Source organism: Thunnus maccoyii, chromosome 2 (genome assembly GCF_910596095.1).
Source record: "Thunnus maccoyii chromosome 2, fThuMac1.1, whole genome shotgun sequence".
In the NCBI taxonomy this organism is placed as follows: domain Eukaryota; kingdom Metazoa; phylum Chordata; class Actinopteri; order Scombriformes; family Scombridae; genus Thunnus; species Thunnus maccoyii.
In genome coordinates, this window is record NC_056534.1 from 19470458 (window position 1) to 19494167 (window position 23710).

Sequence of the window (23710 nt, forward strand, 5' to 3'; positions counted from 1 at the left end):
TGTGAGACCGAGGGGGGCGCTCTGCACCCAGCCTTCACACAGACAGCACTGACTGAACGGACAGAGCTTTGTGCCGAAAACTAAACCCAACCTGTGTCAGACTAAATGAATTAAAACGGCCCACTTGAGAGGTAAATACTAACGAGGAAACGCTTGGCAGACATCCTGCGGTTTAAGTCGCACTTGCATCTTTGTAAATAGATTCATTTTGCATTTGTTGGGGTGTTCAAAATCCGTCCGTGGGGGCAAGTTGGTGGTGAGAGAGGAGGGCTCAGGGCGACGGTAGCAGCCCTTCTTCGCCTGTAAACTAGCGGCAGTTGGAAGTTGAAAAAAGACAGTAACAAGTAAATTAGCTTCGTTTTCAAACTTCTCAAAGTAGTTGCATTTGTTGGAAACCACAGGAACTGACCACGAGCATGGCTATTTTTGGCAGAGATGATATAATACTTCACTTCCTCTGTGATTGTCTGTAGCTGGAGATGTGATGGGTACCTGAGTAGTTTGCGGCCTAGGCTAACGGCTAACGTGTATTAGCTACTCGCTGCTAACTGTACTTCCCGCAAAATGCTAGCAGCTAGCCAATGATGTTTGCACTGCAACTAGCCTGCTAGCTAATTTGATAACCTGTGTGACAGTAGACACACACCGGCTGCTCATGTGTTGTTTTTTTAAAAGTGTTTCTCCATAAACTTAACGCTTAAAATGGTTGTAATGTTGCCGAAATAGCAGACGAGCTTGTTTCTGTAGCTACACGATGTTTGATGAGAAATTTACGGAAAATAATGGAGCTGATGTATAGCTGGAGGATTTTAGCATGCACGCTAATAATATGCACAATGCTGGTTTAATGTTGGCTTTCTGATTGAAAAAGTTTTCTCCATCATACTACCGTTAAATGTACAGGTACAGTTTTATCAATTTGAGCCAGGGAAATAATGATTGGCAAATGAGAATGGTGCTTAAAACGAGGTTTTTGGTAAGTGCGGTAGCATGGTTGTGTTGAACTTTTGTTTTCCGACCCATAGAGGCCAGTAGAAGACCGTGTGGATCATACATCAACAAGCATGGAGTTCCCGCAACAGCAGAAACCGGCGGGGGACGGAAAGATCGTCTACCCGCCCGGAGTCAAAGAGATTACGGACAAAATCAGCAACGATGAGGTGGTCAAACGGTTAAAGGTATGTCAATGGGGTTTCTTGTTGTTAAGATAGGTTTAACCTCATATATATCAAGTGTCCAGCCCCTGGCACAATGCCAAAACCCTCCTAACTTTGTAAACTACTGAATATTAAGTCACAACAGTCCCTTCTTCTCTTACAGCAGACTCTTTTCCCAGTTCTTGTTGCTGGGGTCTCTCAGTATGTGAACAACACCCATAATCACGTATCACCACCAGAGTGTTTAGATGTTGCTGAACTTTACTGTGACATGTGACAAAACAGGAGTTGCTATTATTCATATTGTTCATTAGTGTTGAAGGCTCCAACTTTCCCGTCCTGTAATCCTATCTATCCCCTCAAGGCTGGAAAAGTAAGGGATGATCCCAAAATGTGAACACAAGAAAAGCAAATACATTACACACAGAAGCTATTTTTACTGCAAGGGAACAAAACAGCAAGTCATGTTTGAAAGATTAAAGAATGAAAGATTGCAGAAAGCAGCTGCACTATTGGCACAGAGTATAACCAAGATCCTGTTTACGGATTTGGATATCAGCAGAACTTAAGGAGTCAAAGAAGGACTTTATAACAGCATGTTCAATATTAAAACATATAAAACATTCAATATATATCTTCACATTTTAATCTTCAATTGCAAAAGAGAAATGAGGATACAGTAAATGTAGAAATATCCAGCAATCTATATTTCTGTGTTTTTTAGAACTTCAGGAAATTCTTCAGCCCATGACCCAGTTTAACCTACCAGTGGAAGGAAGGACAGTAACACAATATAATAATCATTTTTTTCACTAAAATCGTGTCATGGCCATATGATCATATTGTGTTACCACTTCACTGAAAGAAGTTGACCAAATTACCAATGTCTTATGTAATACATATTGTGTATCACAGTCCATTGAACTTCAGATTGATTATTTCATATCTAATTTTGCACTTTTATGACCTTCCTTGCATTTCTGTATTGGAAAAGTATTAACAATGGTGTGTTATTGATTGACCTTCTGACACTGCATCCCTTCCTCCCACACACACACATCAAACCCTCAGGAGTTTCAAAGTTGGTATCTGTGTTTACAGGAATCCTGTGACTCCTTATAATCACATTAGATTGTTTACTACTATAATACTGAAATGGTTTCCTGACATCCTAGAACTGTTTGTTTATAGAGTAGCATTGCGACCATAAAGCATCCTTGATTTTGACAAGCTGGACACAATGAACTGTACAGGTTGTTGACTGTGCAAGACAGTTGTTTACAGATGTGCTTACCCTCTGAGTACTGGAAAGGCTGGAACTAATTGGATGTGCAGTAACCTGGCTAATCGTCTGGTGAAAGAGACTTAAGATTCCTGTTGTATTCCCAGCAGAGCAATTGGCAAGTAGGCAATTTTATAAAGTCCTGGTCATTTAGTAATTTTCAGCTGTGATCTGCCACTGTTATAAGTCATGCTATAGTTTGGTTGTATGGTATGTTACAAAAATGAGGAAAGAAAACTCACTGTACATCTGCCGATGCTGCAAAAGACTACAAAGACTCCTTTTATGATTTTTGCTTGGTTGGTAGAACAGAGGTTTTCCATGTTTAACACCATGTTTCCAGTCCTAAGGCAATCCGTTTAGCACAACACAGGGCACAGACAGAATCAATACTTGTATCAATATGACATAAAAGAAGCATATGGTTCATTCTTTTATCTGAATATTACATAATCATTGACCAGAATATATATCTGAATTAAAGTTATGCAACTTTTAGCACTGTATTTGGCATTGTTAGGCTTTAATCTAATACCAAATGTCTCTGAGGTCTGTTTTGTAAAGTCTGTCCTTGTATTATGGGTCTTCCAGACAAGCTGGATCTGGGCCTGCGTTGTGTTGGCCTTGTGCTTGGATTGGGGTCGCCCGCATTAAGTTAAGGAGGAGGAGTTATATGGAGCTGTTGGCTTTTCTGGGGAAGCATGCTGTTGTCTCAAAAACAAATTATTTCTACTTGGCTTTCATCAAACTTAAAACTCAGTTTACTCCTTTTTTCCCCTTTCAGACATTGCTTTATTTACCCTGTGTGCTGCAAAATGCAGAATGTGTTGAAGTATTAAAAAAGCTGTCTATTTGCTCGACATTAAAGACCAAACAAATGAGAAACGGGTATCATCCTGTAATGAATCACTATTGACTGAATTTATATTTTTTTGGACACCACTACTGGATTGATTTATATAAAAGATTAAGCTCAATACACAGGAGCGTTTTCATAGACATAATAATAGAACACTATGGACTTCTCCCCTGAAAATGTGCGTATTGCATATTACAAAAAGCACTTAGTAATATAGTGAATAAATAAATATGGTAAGAAATGAATTCCTGCTTTGTGAATAACTATCTTCTTGTCTTATTGTTTTTGCAGTTTTTACCTGTGTTGTTAAACTTATTGTGGGCCTTAGTTCATGATAGTAAGCCTAAATAAGGTTATGGATGGCTAGCAGCAGCTCTATAGATGGCAATTTTGGTCATTTTTGAAGATTTTCAACGACTATTGGATGTATTTGATGCAGACATTCATGCCTCCCTCAGGACAAATTGTAATCACTTTGGTGATCCTCTGACTCTTTTATCTAATTTTACCCATCAGGTCAGTTTATCACTAAATGCATGCAAAACTAGCATGCTGGCATGCTAAAGTAAGATGGTGCAACAAATAAACTATATACCTGCTTATGTTTGCATGTTAGAATTGTAGTAACATGCTGACATTATCATTTAGCTCAAAGTAAGTTCAGCCTCACAGAGCCGCTAGTATGGCTTTAGACCCTCAGTCTTGTTATAGGGTACCAGTTTATTTAGTTCACCCCTGTGGCAAATTGTTTTTACCAGCACAGATTGATCATGTACTCTTTGATCTATCAAAGAACAGTACTGTGTACAGGGACAGAAGGGAGGATGAGGAATCAGGACACAACATCTGCTTGATCTGACTGTGTATTGTTGAGTGTTTGAAACCACATTTATTTCTCAGGGGTAAAACAGTTCCTTTTGTTAAAGTCCAACTGAATTTTTTTTTTCTATTTTGGCTCCTACAGCATACATATCTGCTCTGTAAATCACTTGTCTTGTGTTCTCCTTTGAAAAGAAAACATTTGAAACCATAAAGGGGACATTTATATTTTAGATTTTTTTGGTTTCACAATGGTGCCCCCCTAATTTGCGAATTTAATTCGTTGGAATACCGTTAGTTCCCCCTCTACATCAATGGAGAACTTGTTCCCATACCGCCAATCAAATTGCCTTATTTTAAACCAGATTTGCATAAAGCAGTAAATTTGCTGTTTTATCAAAAGCAAACAGTCACACTGGCTAACAGACAGATAGCACCCTGATACACAGCAGAAGAGCCACAGACTCTGAACAACAACCCACATTAGTTTTCCTACTTAAGTCTTCTGCAAACTTACACACATGAACACCTGTCTTGTCTTGCACCTTGGCTTGTTGAAGGAGCCACCAGACAAATATGCAGTTTCAACTGCATGTAAACATACCTGCAAATGTCACTTTGGTCAGTTTAGATGTTGGTGTGGTCCTTACTCTTCAAAACCACTGCCAACTATCTTAGTTTGTTTACTTTGTCTATTGTTCTTCTGCTGGCGCCGGAGCTCAGCCTGTCGGCTAATGTCATTCGAAAACACAGACACCGACACACTCCTCTAGCCGCTGAGACAAAATGGAATATTTCTGATATTTTAAAAAAAAAAATACCCTTTTTTCTGTCTTTTTATAATAAACCGTTGTCAATAAATTAAAACAACACCAGAGTTCTTTTTGATGCCAAAGGGATATGATTTCAGTTGGACTTTAAGATTCACACGTCTGAGAGGATACACCGTTCTCACTCACAACAGCCTAGTTTTGTTTGATACACATTACATTATTCTTTCGTAGTCTCAGTATACTTTTGCTGTATGTTGTAGTGATTGTATGTTGCTCATAACCAAACCAGGTGTTCAGACCAAAAACAGCCCTGTCTTTTAAAAAAAAACAAAAAAACTGCCCAGCAGTTTATGACACTATGCGGAAGGATTTTACGAGAAGTAGTCATGGAAATAATCATTTTATCTTGTGACAATCAAGAGGTAAACAGTAGAACTTCTTTTCACAAAGTAATCTACAATGAATGTGCACTTGTGTCTTTGGTTGGCCAACTCACAGCATGACATCTAGAGTTTCCCCTAGGATTTTTTTAAGCAGTGGTGCTGTTGTGCGCGTGCAGAGCCCGTGACACCAGGACCCGTATTTGTGCACACCGGCAGTGGAATAACGTAAAACTACCTTAGAATTGTTCCAGATAGGGAAGCTTTTGACATCAGAAGGGCTCTGGAGGCCCAGATAGCCATAGTTGTAAGAAATGTCAAAGAGTGAAATGCCTCAACATAGAAAATGTACACTGTTTTTGTTGAACGTAGATATAAATAGATAATATAATTAAATAACATATTAGATAACAAAACATAGCACATAACAGTACTGTATCATTTGCTTACAACTAGCTCCTGTCAGCCGCTGGAAGTGGAGAAAGTGTGCATGAGTTGCATTTGTCATGATTATGATGTACAATGTGTAGCAGCGTTCATCATATAGCAGCGGGGCTATGCCGCTGTTGGAAGCATGTTGGGGAAACATTTCTATCACATTCCATTGCAACAAAAGTTGAGCCACGTTCAACTTTTCTGCCAGATAACACTTGTTTTGGAGCGTGCTGTGCCAATGTGGTGGTCTAATTGAGATGAATTGGGGAGGCTGTGTTGTGGCACATAGTAGCTGATGTCTGTCTGAAATATGGCTCACGGGCTCAATATCCTGACTAACCTGTTTGAATGACATTAAGGAAGGAAAAAAAATTACGTTTATCACTCCACACTCTAAGGAAGGAAATGGTTTTCTCTTTACAGTTAATCAGATGGTATCAGAGCTGCTTGCATGAAAGATTATACAGTGTTAAATTGTGGCTTAATTTTGGTTACACAGTTAGGAGAAACAGCACAGCCCAAATGAACTACAATAGATTTGGGGTGCAGAAACACACAGATACTCAACACCACAACAGGCCCACACACTCTTCTGTGCGTGGGGAGCTCTCGGCGGCTGGGTTGTGACTGTTTCAGCTAAGAACGGCTGAGGGTAGGAGTGAGTGTGGTGCTCTGCAGTCTGCTGGATCTGTTTGCCCATCCCCCACCCCCGCTGGCGGCCTGGCTTCTTCGCCTCCCTCTCTCTTTCTCTCTCTCATACAGACTCGCACAGTTTCACTCTTGTAGAGGAAGTGGTAGTTTAAACATTGCATCCTAGTGCCTATCCATAAGAATTGAGATGCTTGATGTACATATAACCTCTTGAGAGTAAGTCCATGACTGTATTGTTCATGTATAAACACAGAAAAACTCTCTTTTTACATAATAATGGATAATAATTCCAGTGATTTTCACCCCGGGCCTTATTTGTAGGACTTAAGCTGTGATCATATGTCTAATGGCAATACAATAAGCACTGCATAAATGCAATTTTCAGTGAGTCACTGAATTGTTGTCTTTTCTTAATTTTTCAATTTCCTTCTTTATTGTGATGATTTAACTTTGTAAAAGTCACAACAATGTGTGCAGTGAAAGTGGAAAAAGTGTTTACTGCCTTTCTAAATATCTTTTAAATATCTTAAATGTGCATTTTTGACATTAACATCAAATGAATCGACTCTTAAATGATGATGAAGTATTAACAACCATCTGAAGCCCTTCATGACTTCAGCCTCATTGCCTGGTTGCACATAGACTGTATGATTGAGTCTCATGGCTCTCATCAGCCCCTTCATATAAAACTGAACACAGCTATTTGCAGTTAACCAGCTCAGTCAGCCTGAATGTACACTGCTTGTGACTGAGACAGATTATAAATTGCTCTGGATAATTGCTTAATCTACTTTGCTTGCCGTTTTTTACAGAAAGTTCCCGACTTCCTTGATTGATCTGTTTTTGTTTGCTCTTAGCACTTCACTAAAACAGCTAATCGTGTTCCTTTTTTAAAAGCACAGGTGTATTAAGAAAACTGGATACACTCTTCTGAGATGGCGCCTCATTCACTCCACTGGGTGACCACGCAAAAACCAGTATATCAGGCTTTAGCATTTTTGGGCCTATACAGCATGCACATAAGATTTCTTTTGGCTTTTGGTTGAGTTGGGAGGACCACCTTCATTCATGAATGGCACAAAATAATGTACTAACACTGTTGTTTGAGACTGTTTTTTGCCTATTTTAAGTAGATTTACATCTCTAATTGTCATAATACAAGAAGTCATTTTGTAAAGTCTTTTTGAGCCAGTGTGAGTCAAATAACCTGCAATTTAGAGTGTGGCTCCTACACCACAATCTACACACTACACATGCCAGCACTGTTTCTGTAACCACACAGCGTTGTGAACAAGTAAACCAAACAGCTGTATAAAATAATTAAACAGAAGCCAGCAGATAGCTAGAAATGCAAGTGGAGACACTGAGTTAAAGAAGGCAGTTTGATTCTGTTTGTCTCATCGTGCAGGTGCACCACACATCTGAAGTGCTGCTTTTGAAATTTCAATCCTGTCCAAACCTTCTGCCACAACAACTCCACACTGATACTCATTTTTTCCACAGATAATCTACAAAACACAAAGGACATTAGACAGAACTGGTCTGAACAAAACATTGGAAACCATTACACTAAAGCTGCAAAGCAGACTCTATTTTCTTAATGCAGAGCTGTCAAATTGTTTTACAAATTCTAATTCAGTCCAAGTTGCTTCCCATCTCACCCTCCTCTCTTGTTGCTCTGTTTCACAGATGGTGGTGAAGACCTACATGGACATGGATCAAGATTCTGAAGAGGAGAAGCAGCAGTATCTTGGCCTGGCGCTCCACCTGGCCTCAGAGTTCTTCCTCAGGAACCCCAATAAAGACGTACGGCTACTAGTAGCCTGCTGTCTGGCTGATATCTTCAGGATCTACGCCCCCGAGGCCCCCTACACCTCACACGACAAACTCAAGGTTAGGAACTGACCTTGGACAACTGTATGAAATCCTCTGTCAACTGATTCAGCACTGACCCCCAAGGGAATAGTAGTAAAAGCAGTCCAAGCTCCTCAGTTTTGCTGATTTACACCAGTTGAAATGACTGTCTGCAGATTTTATGAGCTGTAGTTCATTAACATTAACATGAGCAAAATTAAGTTCCTGACTATTGTTTTGTTCATGTCTGTACTATTTGCTTGGTAATAGCAGAGTGTGTTTGACTGATAATTAGTGAGTAGGGAAGGGGGGCTGACAGCCTCTCCATTTCGTTAGTCTTCAACTAATTCAGGCTCATCTTGAAAAATGTGCTAAAAACTGATCAGTCAGAATTCTCAACATTAAAATTTAACAATATTGATGCAGAAATTAAGAGTCATTGTTGATTTTTGCAGCAGGATTGTCAGGTTGAAGTGACATCTAGATCTAACAAGTGTTTCCTGGCACACACTGGTAGCCTACTGGTTAAGACGCGTGCCACATAAATGCCTGCGGTTTGATCCTGGCTGCAGACCTCTGTTGCATGTCGTTCTTTGTCCCTCTCTCTTCCTTTGTTTCCTGTCCTCTATACTGTTGCTGTCTAATGGGGAGACAAAAAGTGTTCCCTGCAAAACCACAGTGAGCATCTTTAAGGTCTCTAATGTTACAGTGAAGCACGTCTGAGCTGAATATTGGCTGACATCGCAAACCATAGGGATCAACTTTTGTCACTGCTGCCGTGTTCAGAGTTTGCTAGAAAATATCTTTTTATGTTTTGTTTTTTTTCTCAAGTGTTTTCCTGTCTTGTCTCCAGGACATCTTCCTGTTTATCACCAGACAGCTAAAGGGATTGGAAGACACCAAGAGCCCTCAGTTCAACAGATACTTCTACCTGCTGGAGGTAAAGCTTATTGGATAGAAACAAACAAGGAGCTAAAGAAGGGATAGCTACTTGTGTTTTATGGACTATAGTTCAAAGCAGAGTACACAATTTACTGCTGATGAATAACATGTTTGTGGATTTCTTATGTGTTCCTCTAGAACCTGGCATGGGTTAAGTCATACAACATATGCTTTGAACTGGAGGACTGCAACGAGATCTTCATCCAGCTTTTCAAAACGCTCTTCTCTGTCATCAAGTAAGGCCTTTGTTATCTACTGTGTCTTACCTTCACATTGTTTTTTCTCTACAGTACATTCTGAAATGTCACTATTTATGTTAACATGTTTTCTTTTCCTAGAAACATGCAGACTAATAAAAAAATCAGTTTGAGCATGTTCAGTTACCACTAGGACCATTTTTTATACATTTTGACATTTGTTCTTCCTTGTTTTATCAGATAATATTCAAGGTTAAATCTCCCCGTCTCTCTCTCTCCCTCCTCAGTAACAGCCATAACCAGAAGGTGCAGATGCACATGATGGACCTGATGAGTTCTATTATCATGGAGGGAGACGGAGTCACACAGGAGCTGCTGGATACCATCCTCATTAACCTCATCCCTGCACACAAGGTAAGACACAAACACACACAATATAGGGCTGGGTGATATGGTCCATTTTTTGTTTTTTATTTCTTTAAAGCTTAGGGTCGATTCATGATTTCTGTTCAGTCGACTCCCAGCACTTTGACTCTCGTAACAAGAGATGATACCTCCTCAACAAACAAAAATGGAGAGCACAGTCACTCTCAGTCTCTACTTCTTGTAGATGTGACCGTTAAATTCACTACTAGATAGCCAGAGACAGAGAGCCACCTGGAGTCACAATAGTCCCGCAAACTGCGGCCAGTGCACATGTAGTGTCACTAATCACGTAATCATTAATCACAGTTTATGGGACTGTGGTGACTCAAAGCTGCTAATGTAGTCAGCTGTCATGTATGTTAGTTTTTGACTAGAAATAAACTTTTTTTTGTGCATATTGTAACAACTCAGTGTTTACAATTTAGACATTTTACACATTGTGCGAAAACAAAATTTGGAATGAATCAAATTAATTTGATATATCATCCAGTCCTAACACAATATATTATTAAAATTATTTAATTACTTTGTGAGATTTAAGCATGTAATGAGCAGCTTATTTGGGATTTCTTTCCATTTCTGTCAGTGGAAACAGAGCTAGAGGACCTGTACTCTAAACTCTGATTAATAGTGTCTTTTTTGGAGCTGAAAAAAATTAAACAGTGAGCTTGGCATATTTTTCAGCCACCATTAACTTAAAACATATCGGACCAAATCTGTATCAGTGAATGCTTGAGTAAAATATGCACAGTTGAACTAACTAATCATTATTAAACTTTTTTTTTTTTTAAACAGAATCTGAACAAACAAGCGTATGATCTTGCCAAGACTCTGCTGAAGAGGACCGTCCAGACTATAGAGACGTGCATCGCAAACGTGAGTAGCAGCCTGCACACTACTGTTTTTCTTTTCCCTCCATGTCTGTATTTCATTCTCAGTTTGCCTCTATGTTTTTGTTTTTCTCACTCTCGTCCTCATAAACTGTGTGTTTTTCCTCCTTCCTCAGTTCTTCAATCAGGTTTTAGTGATGGGCAAATCATCAGTCAGCGACCTATCAGAGCACGTCTTTGACCTCATCCAGGAACTGTTTGCCATCGACCCTATGCTGCTTACCTCTGTCATGCCACAGCTGGAATTCAAACTTAAGGTCAACATAACACACAAACACACACACACAGACAGACACAGAACAGTTCTCCTCACCTCAGGCCGCAAAACATCAATTTTTGTTGATGTATCGCTCGAAATGTTAACATCGACCATGGCATCAATAATTGATGTCTATTTTTTTCATTGTTGAATTATTTGTAGGGTAACATTGATTGTTAATGGACTTAACTGCCAAATGTTAAAGCTTAACACAGGGTGCGTCAGTTTTACCCCTCAGTAGTGCAAGATTACACCCATCATCATGTTATCTTAGTAACAACCTTTAGCTAGAAGCTAAGTTCACTTGTGCTTTTAAACAGCAAATACAGATTGCTGATGTAAGTTAATTTATGCCTATGGGAAATTGTTAATGCAACCCACAGACTTTTGTCACAATAAATGCCACTCTACAAAACCAGAAAACCACATAGTACTAATGGTCTCTTGGGTATCAAACACTATGACAACATTTAAGGACGACACCGCTGCTATCCAGGCGGATTGGTCAGCTATTATACTGTAGCTGTTTCCATGTATATTGCAGACTATTAAAAAAAATCAATACGTATCAATTTTGATGTTGTTTTTTCTGATTCTATTGAAAAGAGATCAGAGAAAAGGAATCAATATCTGTATGCTCATGTGCTGCAGTATGTGCGGGTATTGAATCTGGGCACAATATGGGGTGACTCACTTTTTTTGTCCCACAGTTTTGTTTGCATCCGGTTTGAAAAATGTTCTGTTTGTTTTCATGTTTGCAGAGCAATGATGGGGAAGAGCGTCTGGCTGTTGTACGGTTGCTAGCCAAGTTGTTTGGGGCCAAAGACTCAGAACTGGCCTCACAGAACAGACCGCTGTGGCAGTGCTTCTTAGGACGGTGAGTCACATGAACATTATGTAGACACACACAGAGTACTGCTATGAACTGATCCAGTTCAGTTAGGAGACACAAATGAAAAGAAAAGAGGTGTTAAATCAAAAGTAAGCGGTGTTATTATTTACATAATTTATTTGTTATAGAATACACAAGACATTTCTGAAGATATGAGTTGGAGGGTTTTTGTATTGTAAAAAAAAAGAGCTTGAAAACTCTTGAAGCCAGAATAGGAATTTCACCAGTGGAGTCTTGAGGCTTATAAATATCTGTAGATGATGTGCTGATTTAAGACACGTCGGCCTTAAGTTTTATGTAGAGGTGAATGATATTTAGTGAAGTAACAAGATTTTAAGTTTAAAAAGAAAAATGAGCACAGGAGTCAGATCAGTGCTCAGTACTGGGTGATGGAAATGGGATGTGTCAATGCGTCATTGAAATAAAATTCAGTGAAAGGGAAAGCAGCCCAGTAAGGGGAAAAGTTTTATATTCTCTCAACTGGTTAATGGAGGTTTGGTTGAGGTGAGTAGTGGGAACACCCATAATCAGCTGACAGCCCAGAGAGTGTGCTTAATTATAATTCTTATAAATAAGAGTAGTCCTCCCAGTCAAACATTTGCTTATTTTCATTTACATCCTGAATTTGTAATTTCCACAGTCAATCACCTTCTTATTCACCTGCTTTCTCAAAGTATGATGCATAATACATATGAATGTATTGTATGTGTAACTGGTGTTTTTTCTCCAGGTTCAATGACATCCATGTTCCAGTTAGGCTAGAGTGTGTAAAGTTTGCCAGCCATTGCCTCATGAACCACCCAGACCTGGCCAGAGACCTCACAGGTGGGCTTAAGCTCATGTTTGCCTCCTATGTCTCCTTCACTATCCTCTCTCCTCAAATTCAATCGATTCTTCACATATGCTTTGAATAAACATTTGGTCACATGTCTTTCTCTGCTTTATTCAATCCAGAGTATTTGAAGGTGCGCTCCCATGACCCAGAGGAAGCCATTCGTCATGATGTCATTGTCACCATCATCAACGCCGGGAAGAAAGACCTTAACTTGGTCAATGACCAGCTGTTGGGCTTCGTACGGGAGAGGACCTTGGACAAGAGGGTGAGACAAATGTGCAGACACATATCATGCATCAGTAGTGCAGATACTTTGTTTTTTTTTTCAGTAGAAGTAGAGGATGTGTCTATTGATTTGGCTTTCATGTTTGAGCTCCTCCTGTCATTCACTCACATTTCTATAGCAACTACAATAATATTATGTTAAGTCTGATCATCAGCAGCCTTGGAGACATGTGAAATGAGATCTGAGTCCTTCATCACATCTCACCCACATTAACATACAGATTCTCATAAAGATTTAATACATTTATGACTGAATGTATGCAACAGTACTGGAATTTCCATGAACACCAGCTTACTTCCTTCAGAAAACAAGAAAAGTGAACTGACTTTTCTTAATTTAAGTATGTCCTCCCCTGATCTTTTTTTCGTCCCTCCTCTTCTTCCTTCTCTTACAGTGGCGTGTGCGTAAGGAGGCCATGATGGGCCTGGCTCAGCTTTATAAGAAATACTGTCTGCACCATGAAGCCGGGAAGGAGTCCGCCCTGAAGATCAGCTGGATCAAAGACAAGCTGCTGCACATCTACTATCAGAACAGTATCGATGACAAGTGAGAACTCACACAGAAAAGTTAAATTACATGCATATAACAAACCAGCTAGCCCTGCTGCATCTGTTCTGTAATAAATGCACTTAAAACCTACATCTGTGCAACTTTTTAATTGTATTAATAGTGAGTAGGAAGGATGCCACAGGTTGTAGTGGACCAGCTAAAATTATTAATATGTACAGATTTTTCTCAATTTACATAGAATTATAAGAATTTGCAAGTGAATTTGCACTAGTTTAATTGTTTAAAGGCTTTCTACGCTTCTTTTTCTCTCTGTTTCCACCTGATTCACTGAAGTTCTGCCCTCCTTTCTGTAGGTTATTAGTAGAGAAGATCTTTGCCCAGTACATGGTCCCTCACAGTCTCGACACAGAGGAGAAGATGAAGTGTCTCTATTACCTGTATGCCTGCCTGGACACAAATGCTGTCAAGTCAGTAAACCTGGATATTCTCAGCAAAAACACACACACACCTATTTTAAATTATACACCTGAATACTGACCAGTATGTTTGTACCATTACACTATTTATTACAATAAACACACTTAAGAAAACATTGCAACACTTACAGAGAACACACTAACAGGGCAACAAGTATATTACTACAAGCAAAATAAATTTCTTTCCCCTTATCTCTCACTTGTTTCCCTCTCTCGCTTTCTGTGACTGATGTGTCCTCTCAGGGCTCTGAATGAAATGTGGAAGTGTCAGAACATGCTGAGAGGCCTGGTCAAAGAGCTGCTGGACCTTCACAAGCTGCCAGTGGTGTGTTAACTCAAAGGCACACAAACAATTCTCTTCCTCCATCTTCTTCCTTCAAACACTCAGAAGTAAATGTCCCAACATAGAAATGACCATGTTTTTTTTTTGTTTTTTTTCTCCTCCTCCTAGTCCGAGGCCAATAACACAGCCATGTTTGGGAAGCTGATGAGTATTGCCAGTAAGTTGGAAACACATCTACACAAATGTATACAGTACCCTGCTATAATCTCTATGCTATAGATTTTGACAGCGACCTTCTAAACCATAACTTTCCTGTGTGTTTCCAGAAAACTTGCCAGATGCAGGAAAAGCCCAGGATTTCATGAAAAAGTTCAATCAGGTTCTTGGTGAGGACGAGAAGCTCAGAATCCAGCTGGAGATGCTCATCAGCCCAACCTGCTCCTGCAAACAGGCTGAGATCTGTGTGGTGAGAGGACGCTGAACATCTCACAAACACTCTCACTTACAGACAGACTGCCAGTTTCCTCCTCTGTCTTTCTCATAAAGACATTCACACGTGTTAAAGGAAAATTCCAGTTTATTTCAACCTGACGAATTTCCCATAAATGTGGTCATTGTGACTCTACAGGCCAAGCTAACTTTGCACTGGCCAGCTCCATTATAGAGATTTGGAGAAACAAGGTCTCACACAAACGACTGCACGAGGCTCTTACAGCTTTTCAAATAAACATGGATTATTTTAAACGCTTGTCTATGATTCTGACTGAAAGTAAACACAGAAACTAGCCTGGAATAGTCATTATGGCTAACTGCACGTGGAACTACATCCTCATGTAGTTAGCCTTTAACATTGCTGACGTGTTATGCCAACACATTAGCCACAAAACATGACAAGTTGATCAGTTTATGGAGTCTCAGTGCTGTGACTTTGTTTCCAAGATTACATTTAACCCTGTAGAAGTCAAATATTGCTCAATGCCGCTTTAAATTCCAAAAATGTTGTGTGTGTTCAGTGTGATTTTTTGCATTTATGCAGATATATACGCACAAATCCATGAATGTTGGTATTAATGGTATGTATGTTTGTACTGTGTGCAGAGAGAGATCACTCGGAAGTTAACGTTCCCCAAACAGCCCACCAACCCTTTCCTGGAGATGGTCAAGTTCCTGCTGGAGCGCATCGCCCCCGTCCACATCGACTCTGAAGCCATCAGGTCAGAAAAAATCCTGACACATTCAACACATAAAGTATTACAGTCAGGTTTTAATCTCTAAATTTCACAACAGACTAAAAATATTAGCACACATTAAACTATAATCCAAATAAAATGGATTAGATTAAATTTTGATTCAAATATAAAGGGATGACTTTAGTTTGTCAATCCTGTTCTAGCATTTATTCGGCAGAGCAGCAGTGCGTGTTCCACTATCTCAGTGTCAGAGAGTTTTATGTAGTCCTGAATCTGCTGTATGTCATTGTGTAATACCACAAACAGGCTTTTCTCATTCAGTGAGACACCTTGTGGTGGTGAGGTGTAACCGCAAGCCTCAGAGAGGGCACAAGTTTAACCCTTTCTGCTTTATGGAAAAACACCATGAGAGAGGAAACACTAGTACTGAGTGACTCCTAGTGCTTAAGTTAGGCAAACCAACTACTGCTGTTAGCTACTGTGTGTTTAAAAAATGTTATTTTGTTGTCTTAAAATGTAAAGTGTTTAAGTTTGACAAATAACACATACAGGTTTAGGTTATTGTAATAAAGGGATGAAATAATTTACAATATTTTCTTTTAGTGCTTTGGTGAAACTGCTTAACAAGTCTATTGAGGGCACGGCTGATGATGATGAGGAGGGCGTTACCCCTGATACAGCCATTCGCTCTGGCCTGGAACTACTCAAGGTACATGACATGGACCAAAGAAGTCTGCAAAAGTTAATTTTGATACAGAAATAAATGCAAACCAATTCCAAAATGTGTGCATGATTTGTACTAAATGGTGACTTAAATACACAAAAACATATTGTATATTTCTGGATAAGTAGTCTGATTATTGAACAAATGAAAAGAAAGTCAAGAGTTTCTACTCTGTTTCATTCCTTCTAGGTCCTGTCGTTCACCCACCCCACAGCGTTCCATTCAGCAGAGACCTACGAGTCTCTGCTGCAGTGTTTGAAGATGGAGGATGACAAGGTGGCCGAGGCAGCCATCCAGATTTTCAGAAACACTGGACAGAAGATCGAGACAGAGTTACAACAAATAAGATCGTAAGGGATATATGAAAAGAGAAATGACATGAGTGAATATGTGCAAATAATAACAATCAATAGACATTTTTATTGGAATGTAGTCTGCCTCTACATCACAGTTTATTACTGTAGGATCATTAGACAGTGGGCAACGTGCATTAAAATATGAGAACAATACAATGACAGTCCAGTACAGTGATGTAAGACTTGCCAGAAGGCCAGTGTCCACACTATTAGCAGTAACTGGTCTACATCTGGATTTGAATGAAAAGAATATTTCTTCCTAATGTCTGTTCTCATGTGTCCATCAGGACTCTGATTCCCATCCTGCATCAGAAAGCCAAGCGGGGGACGCCTCACCAGGCCAAGCAGGCCGTCCACTGTATCCATGCCATCTTTAACAACAAGGAAGTGCAGCTGGCACAGATTTTTGAGGTAGGGGACTAATTTGCTAACTTTCTGATTTGTAAGTATCTATCTTGTGTTACAGACAGACATTAGAGTTGTAGTTTTTTGGGGGGTTTTTTGTTGTTTTTTTTTAATGTAAACTTAAATCCTCTTGTCCTCTGTTTTTTATGTCATCATTTCTTGACCTGACATTTCTTTTTCTGGATGCTGTTAACTGTTTCTTCCTCACCCTCAGCCTCTGTCGCGTAGTCTGAATGCAGACGTCCCTGAGCAGCTCATCACTCCCCTCGTGTCCTTGGGCCACATCTCCATGCTGGCCCCAGATCAGTTTGCTTCACCGATGAAGTCCATAGTGGCAAACTTCATCGTCAAGGACTTGCTCATGAACGACAGGGTGTGTGGGGATCAAACTGTGTCGAAAATCACACACATGCACTGCCAACTTTTTATTGCAACATGTTTATAGATAACAGCTTTTAACAAACATTCATATATTTTAAAATATATTTTGTAGTGAATAAACAAAGGATTGTTGAAATCAAGTAGTGTATGTGTTTATGCAAAGAAAAACATGAGAATGTGACTGATGTGCTTCTATGTTTCCAGTCAGTGGGAAACAAGAACGGGAAGCTGTGGACCACTGATGAGGAAGTCTCACCTGAGGTTCTAGCTAAGGTAAGAGGCAAATACAACTATGGGATGCATTTCCCTCGAGTCATATCTGATTTAGATTATTCATCTTAACTACGTGTATACAAATGCTCAAGACTTTCATCTTGTTTGATATTTTTGTAGTGAAAACAGAAAGATATATTAAAAAGATGCAGGGATCCCACGTTGCCTAATTGCTCCTGCTCTAACCTCAGGTGCAGGCCATCAAGCTGCTCGTGCGTTGGTTATTAGGAATGAAGAACAACCAATCCAAATCGGCAAACTCCACCCTGCGCCTGCTGTCAGCCATGCTGGTCAGTGAGGGAGACCTCACAGAGCAGAAGAAGATCAGGTAACCCAGGGGTTGAAGGTCACTGTGCGGGGTCAGAGTACAGCTGTTCAAGGATTAAGACATAATGGTGGCAATGTGAGGCCGTTTAAATATAGCTAACTTTGAATGGAGACTTGAGTAAGTCATCTTGCTAACATTACTTGCAACAAAACATTTTCAATCACTCTGAAACATGGAGCTCTAGAAGTGATAGTCAAGCTAACAGCTCTTTATGTAAACAAGCTAGTGTCTATAATGTTTTTAAATTAATAAAATTATTAATCACAAATTCACTGGTGCATGTATGGAACAGATTTGCCAGTACATTTATTTAATTTTTTTCATTTTCCTTTGTTATCCTTTGTTGTTTCTTTCCCCTGGCAGCAAGTCAGACATGTCTCGTCTGAGGCTGGCCGCAGGTGGAGCCATTATGAAGTTGGCCCAGGAGCCCTGTTACCATGACATCATCACGCCTGAACAGTTCCAGCTCTGCGGCCTTGTCATCAACGTCAGTCTCACCTTTTTATCCCTTTTTTTTTATAGGCCTTTTTCACAGAAGACATTCTGACTTGTCACAGTAGAAAAGCACAAGTGTTAATACTAAAATGAATGAAAGCCTCGGTGTCGGGGTCCTGGTATTGTGCATGCTGGGTCACGGTCACGCTATCATGGCTTACTGGGGCACTTGAATAGAGCAGAGCTGTTGTTAATGTTATTAGTAACACCTGTGCTTTCCCTGCTATGACGAATCAAAATGTCTGCTGTGAAAAAGCCCTATTGTAATATGCATAATGTTCTGCACTGTGTACACAATGAGAACTAATTGTAACATGTCAGACTTAGACATCACTCTCTTGTAGGAGCTGAGTTTCTTTTAACACTTCACTCATTCTATTTTTTCCTTGACAACAGGATGAGTGCTACCAGGTTCGTCAGATCTTTGCTCAGAAGTTGCACTTGGCTCTTGTCAAACTGCTGCTGCCACTGGAGTACCTGGCCGTCTTCGCCCTGTGTGCCAAGGACCCGGTGAAGGAGCGCCGCGCCCACGCCCGACAGTGCCTCCTCAAAAACATCTCCGTCCGCAGAGAGTACATCAAACAGAACCCACTCGCTCAGGGTCAGTGTTAAACTCATGGATACAGTTAAAACTCATGGTGTTCCAGCATTAGACACTGTCGTCATTTTAGAGAACATGGCTCTTTGTACAGAAGTTTAGGCTATTAAATATTACATGGACATTAAAATAAGTTATTCTCTCTCTATTTCTCCCCCCCCCCCCCCCCCCCCCCCCCCCCCCCCCCCAGAAAAACTTGTCTCCCTCCTTCCTGAGTATGTTGTTCCCTTTATGATCCACCTGCTGGCTCATGACCCAGACTTCACGAAACCACAAGAGTATGAACAACTCAAAGACATCAAAGAGTGAGTGTTGACAAACTGTATTTTGGTTTTATGTGTGTTTTGGTTTTGTTATCCCTGAATCTGATGATATAGCTAAGAATATCTTCTTAAAAATGTCCATATTTTTCTATTTTTATGACAACATGTTGAGTTATAACGCTAAAAAGGTATACACAAGTAGTGATGACTACAGCACGTTTATGTTATGTGTGTAGGTGCCTGTGGTTCATGCTGGAAGTGCTGATGACCAAGAACGAGAACAACAGTCATGCCTTTCTTAGGAAGATGGTAGAGAACATCAAACAGACCAAGGATGCACAGTGTCCTGATGATGCAAAGGCCAATGAGGTACACACACACACACACACAAAAATAGACCAAAAATAGGGATGAACTAACAAACCTGATTAAACCCCAAAAGCAATGAAGCAACAAACAGCATAAAAAATGACAATGCAGTGTAATAAAACATGCATTTGGTTGGGCCCACAGTTCAGTTATAGTTGTACAGCTGTAACACAATACAGTTTGGTTGTAATGATTTTCAAACTGTATAACTTTAGACAGTTGCTAAAGTGCCTCCATCAGGAATAATGTCCCCATATTTGAGTCATACAGACAAAATTTGCGACCAAACTCTTGTGCCGATTGTCAAGATTTTAATGTTCATGGGTTGGCAGTGTTTGTTGTTAGGAAGCAAAAACGCTAAGCTAAGTCAGCTTGTACTCTGTGTATCCTAACAGTGTGTCTTGTGATGTGTTTTCAGAAGCTGTATATTGTCTGTGATGTTGCCCTCTTCGTCATCGCCAACAAGAGCACTGCATGTCACCTGGATTCTCCGAAAGACCCCATTCTACCTTCCAAGTTCTTCCTCGTGCAGGACAAGGCAATACACACACACACACATGAAATTCAAAATATAAATACATCTTCCTGGACTTACACTCAGTGATTGATAAATACACATTTAAGATTATTTTTTGGTCATGGTTTAGCAGTTTATGCTAATTAAAGTTTTCTGTTGTAATTTTGTCTAACAGGACTTCAAAAATGATAAAGAGTATCTGACGACAGAGATGAGACAAATGCTGCTCACTGGAAAGGTAAATGCGAAACACAGCTTTCATAACCACTAAAAGAAAGGATCAGACAGTCATGAGAGTGCTGAGCAATATACATTACAGGTAATATAATGCCTCAAACTGTAAGAAAGGTAGTTTAGATGATATAATCACTATTTTGGCATTTATTGGGAAATTGGAGTATATATATTTTTCACTTTGTTGTGAGTTTACAAACATCTGAATGAAAATATTTGTGCTCTGAAGTGTGATAGTTGTTTCTAAGAGAGGGCTACATTTTGATTTGAGTGATATATAGAAGCTTCATCACTGGTGAACAGTAATATAAGTTAAACTAGCAGATGCTTAACAGTCTAATACCATTAACTTCACCCCACCTCCTTCCCTGATCTGCCTTTATGCAGCCTAAACCCGCTCCAGTGTTGGGAGCTGTGAACAAGCCTCTCACAGTACCAGGGAGGAGGATCTTCACCAAGACCACCACAGCCTCAGATACAGCCAGTAACACCAGCACCAACTCCTCCCCGCTGAGCTCTTCAACCATCAACAAGAACAGGTAGACACACAAACAACACACACTCACACAGCATCAGAAAATAATGTGTACTTCATCTGTGTGGTTTTAAACTTGTCTTGTAGTAACAGCAACACTGCCACTGAGTCAGCAGAGAGCCGGACGCAGGAAAACAATGAGAACCCAGTCATCAAAAATGATGAGGGGAAGAAGGTGAGTTCATATAGGACGACCATGTGTCATCTGGAACTATTTATATTGACTAAGTTCAGAGCATTGTTGAGTTTTTGCTGAGTTTTCTCTCTGTCCCAGGAGGAGGCGAGTCAGAATGCGACCCCTGATGCGGGAACAGAAGCGTCGCCTGTCAAACGGCGTGGCCGTCCACCAAAAACAGCCGCCGCTGCTCCGGTGGTGGCTGAAAAAGAGGGAGGAGCAGCAACAGGGGGTGGAGCTGGCAGAGGCAGGAAGAGAGCAGCTGACCCCAACTCCAACCCAGCAGAGTCAATCAACATCAAGATGTCAAAACAGCAGCAGCAGAATGATGAAGGGACAAAGAGACAGATCGACCTGCAGAGGTAAGAGTGGAGTTAAGAGCCGAGGAGAGAGAAAACGTGCCGTTAAAAAAAGTTACTCAAGATAGAAGTCAGCCTTTTTAGTGTCTGAACTTACTGCAGCTTAGTCTTATTTGCAGAGAGAGAGAACTGACAGGACAAAAGGAGTAGTAGTCCCATTCAGACGTCAACTTTTTTTCTGAGCAGGTGGCCATTTGTGAGCAGAGAGCAGGAAACAGTGAGAAGGAGGGAGCATGGAGAGGAGGCAGGGAGAGCTTTAATGATGGTCGCCCTCCTTCTGGGCAGTGAGGGCGACACTGACATAGAGCTGGAGTCCAGCCCAGAGGGTGTTATCTGTGGCAGGAAGGACAGCGAGAGATGCCCCCCACGCAAGGACAGACCTGCTGTGCAGCCTGGTCCCACACACATAGCAAGGGAGATACCAAGTCCACAAGGAGGGGAGTTCCCTCCGGCAGGCAGGAAGAGTCCATTAGTGGAGACGAGCAAGGCAGAGTTGGCAGTGAGTCAGTTTAGTGCAGGATGCCTCTGAACAGTTTTTACCACCACAGGATCATACAGGACTCATCTCTGTCAATCAACCCCCTTAACAGAGGAACCATATTAGGTTTTTTTTGGGCAAGGTTTCACCTGAGGTTACAGAAAGCATCTCAAACTGTTTCCTTGATAAGAAATCATACTAAAGGTCTCAGTATGCTTAAAATGCTACTAGGTTGTACAACATTTCATTCAACCACATCTAAAGGCTGCATTCAAAGGCAGGCCAAAAGCCTGCTCTGTTAGATCTTTTCGACCGAACAGTTCCAGATTTTATAGAACCCCAGGAACTAAAAACACTTTCTTGTTTGCATTTCCACTGCATCTAAAGGACCATGGAGATAAGGCAAAAAGACCAATGACAGATTTAAAAATGATGATGTTTGAAATTATATTTTGTGTTTTTTACTGAGGCAAAGAAAGTTCTTGGTCCCCTTTAAAAAGGTCCTGCAGCAGAAACGCCCCAATAAAGATGGTTAGATTCAATGAATTGTACAAATGGGGATAAGGGTGCACACTTGGGGGCAGCATAAAAAGCTGGAAAGGAAACCAAGGTAATAAAAGCATTCATGTTGCACTCTATGTTACACGCATGAAAAGTGACGAGTAAAAAGAGAACAAGAGAGAGAAGTTGAAATATTGTTTACTTTTGCACTTCCACACATCTAGTTAGTCGCTGCTTGCAGTGAGGAGTGTTTCAGAAAGTTGTTAAAGCTGTTGGACGCAGCTCTCTGGTTGCATTTGTCAGAGAGGTGTGTGGGGATGAGGGTTTCAGACGCTGGTAGACAATCTGACAAGCACTGTGTTTGAAGCATACTGAGACCCTTAGTGGTTTGTATCAACAGCATACAAGAAATAAAATGTTATTAAAGTGATTATTCATTGTAATTAACATATATATCAACTGTTCTCTATTGTCCAGTCAAAAACAGCAATGACTGACAATTTGTTTACTTGTGGAGTTGATTATCTGCAAACGTTTGCGACATTTTGAGGAATTACTTGACATTAAAAACACCCACGTATCCCAAGGAGTTTCTCCCAAGGAAATGATTGACCAATCTTAAATAAAAAAAATCTTGAATGCCTCACTGTCCTTGTGTGATAAGATGGTCACTTTCACAGGTAATAAGAACAGAGGATTGACTTGCTTCCAAACTTTTGTTGTCTTTCAGGTAAAGAGGAAACCTCTGAAGGTGAACTCACGGCTGTAAAGAATGGGCCAGACTCTTCCCTTCCCAACCCCTACATACACGCTCCTCCTCTCTGACTCTAAAGCTTTCCTGGACACATTATGGACCTTTCTTAAACCACACACACACACACACGTTACACACATACACACACACTCACACACACGCCACTGACATCCTAGAAGGTTTTAAACACCTTGTAGTCATGATTTGAAGCTCATTGTATGTAGGTCTTACTTCAACATGTTATTGTTTTTCCTTTTGTGTTTGTTGCTCTTTGCTTCTTTTGTGGAGCCATTTTTAAGAAAAAAAAAAACAGGATGGACATTTTACAAACGTTTTAATCTGGTTATGATTGTTGCTTATTAAACTCCCTGGGAAAAATCCTACTGTACGTCTCCTGACCTCTTCCTCCGTGTGTCTCTGCTGCACAGTATTTTTTATTTCAAGCTCACCAGTTTTACTTAAGACAGTTGTATTTTGTAAATACCCGTGTGAAACTTTACAGTTTTTGAATATCCATGAAAATTAAAAAAAAAAAAAAAAAAATTGCAGCAAATGGTTAAAATACGGGA

The 23710-nt window shown here is 40.2% G+C and overlaps 1 protein-coding gene across 5 annotated transcripts; it reads left to right on the forward strand.

Moving 5' to 3' along the window:
* Nucleotides 1-8: 8 nt before the first annotated feature.
* Nucleotides 9-23524, forward strand: pds5a (PDS5 cohesin associated factor A). 5 transcript variants are annotated; one of them, XM_042423685.1, is made up of 34 exons: nucleotides 9-131; nucleotides 1026-1178; nucleotides 8046-8249; nucleotides 9064-9150; nucleotides 9291-9388; nucleotides 9637-9763; nucleotides 10571-10651; nucleotides 10782-10922; nucleotides 11686-11801; nucleotides 12547-12641; nucleotides 12771-12916; nucleotides 13332-13483; nucleotides 13801-13914; nucleotides 14167-14248; nucleotides 14375-14423; nucleotides 14533-14672; nucleotides 15305-15420; nucleotides 16000-16105; nucleotides 16310-16470; nucleotides 16764-16887; nucleotides 17096-17254; nucleotides 17467-17535; nucleotides 17727-17863; nucleotides 18227-18350; nucleotides 18755-18959; nucleotides 19147-19261; nucleotides 19456-19588; nucleotides 20007-20126; nucleotides 20281-20343; nucleotides 20727-20878; nucleotides 20962-21049; nucleotides 21149-21411; nucleotides 21595-21907; nucleotides 23118-23524. In XM_042423685.1, the coding sequence occupies exons 2-34, from the start codon at nucleotides 1065-1067 to the stop codon at nucleotides 23154-23156; spliced, it is 4233 nt and encodes a 1410-aa protein (XP_042279619.1). In that variant the 5' UTR covers nucleotides 9-131; nucleotides 1026-1064; the 3' UTR covers nucleotides 23157-23524. The 5 variants fall into 5 exon arrangements, with proteins under 5 accessions (XP_042279619.1, XP_042279639.1, XP_042279647.1 ...); XM_042423705.1 differs by having other exon boundaries at nucleotides 21152-21411; XM_042423694.1 differs by lacking the exon at nucleotides 9-131 and adding an exon at nucleotides 224-344.
* Nucleotides 23525-23710: the final 186 nt, after the last annotated feature.

What these genes read in the sequence shown, in the direction of transcription:
- pds5a (XM_042423685.1), top strand. Translation starts at nt 1,065, where the DNA reads ATGGAGTTCCCGCAACAGCAGAAACCGGCGGGGGACGGAAAGATCGTC. An exon ending in TAGAGACGTGCATCGCAAAC is followed by an intron (nt 10,652 to 10,781) that starts GTGAGTAGCAGC and finishes CTCCTTCCTCAG; the next exon opens with TTCTTCAATCAGGTTTTAGT. An exon ending in CTGGCCTGGAACTACTCAAG is followed by an intron (nt 16,106 to 16,309) that starts GTACATGACATG and finishes CATTCCTTCTAG; the next exon opens with GTCCTGTCGTTCACCCACCC.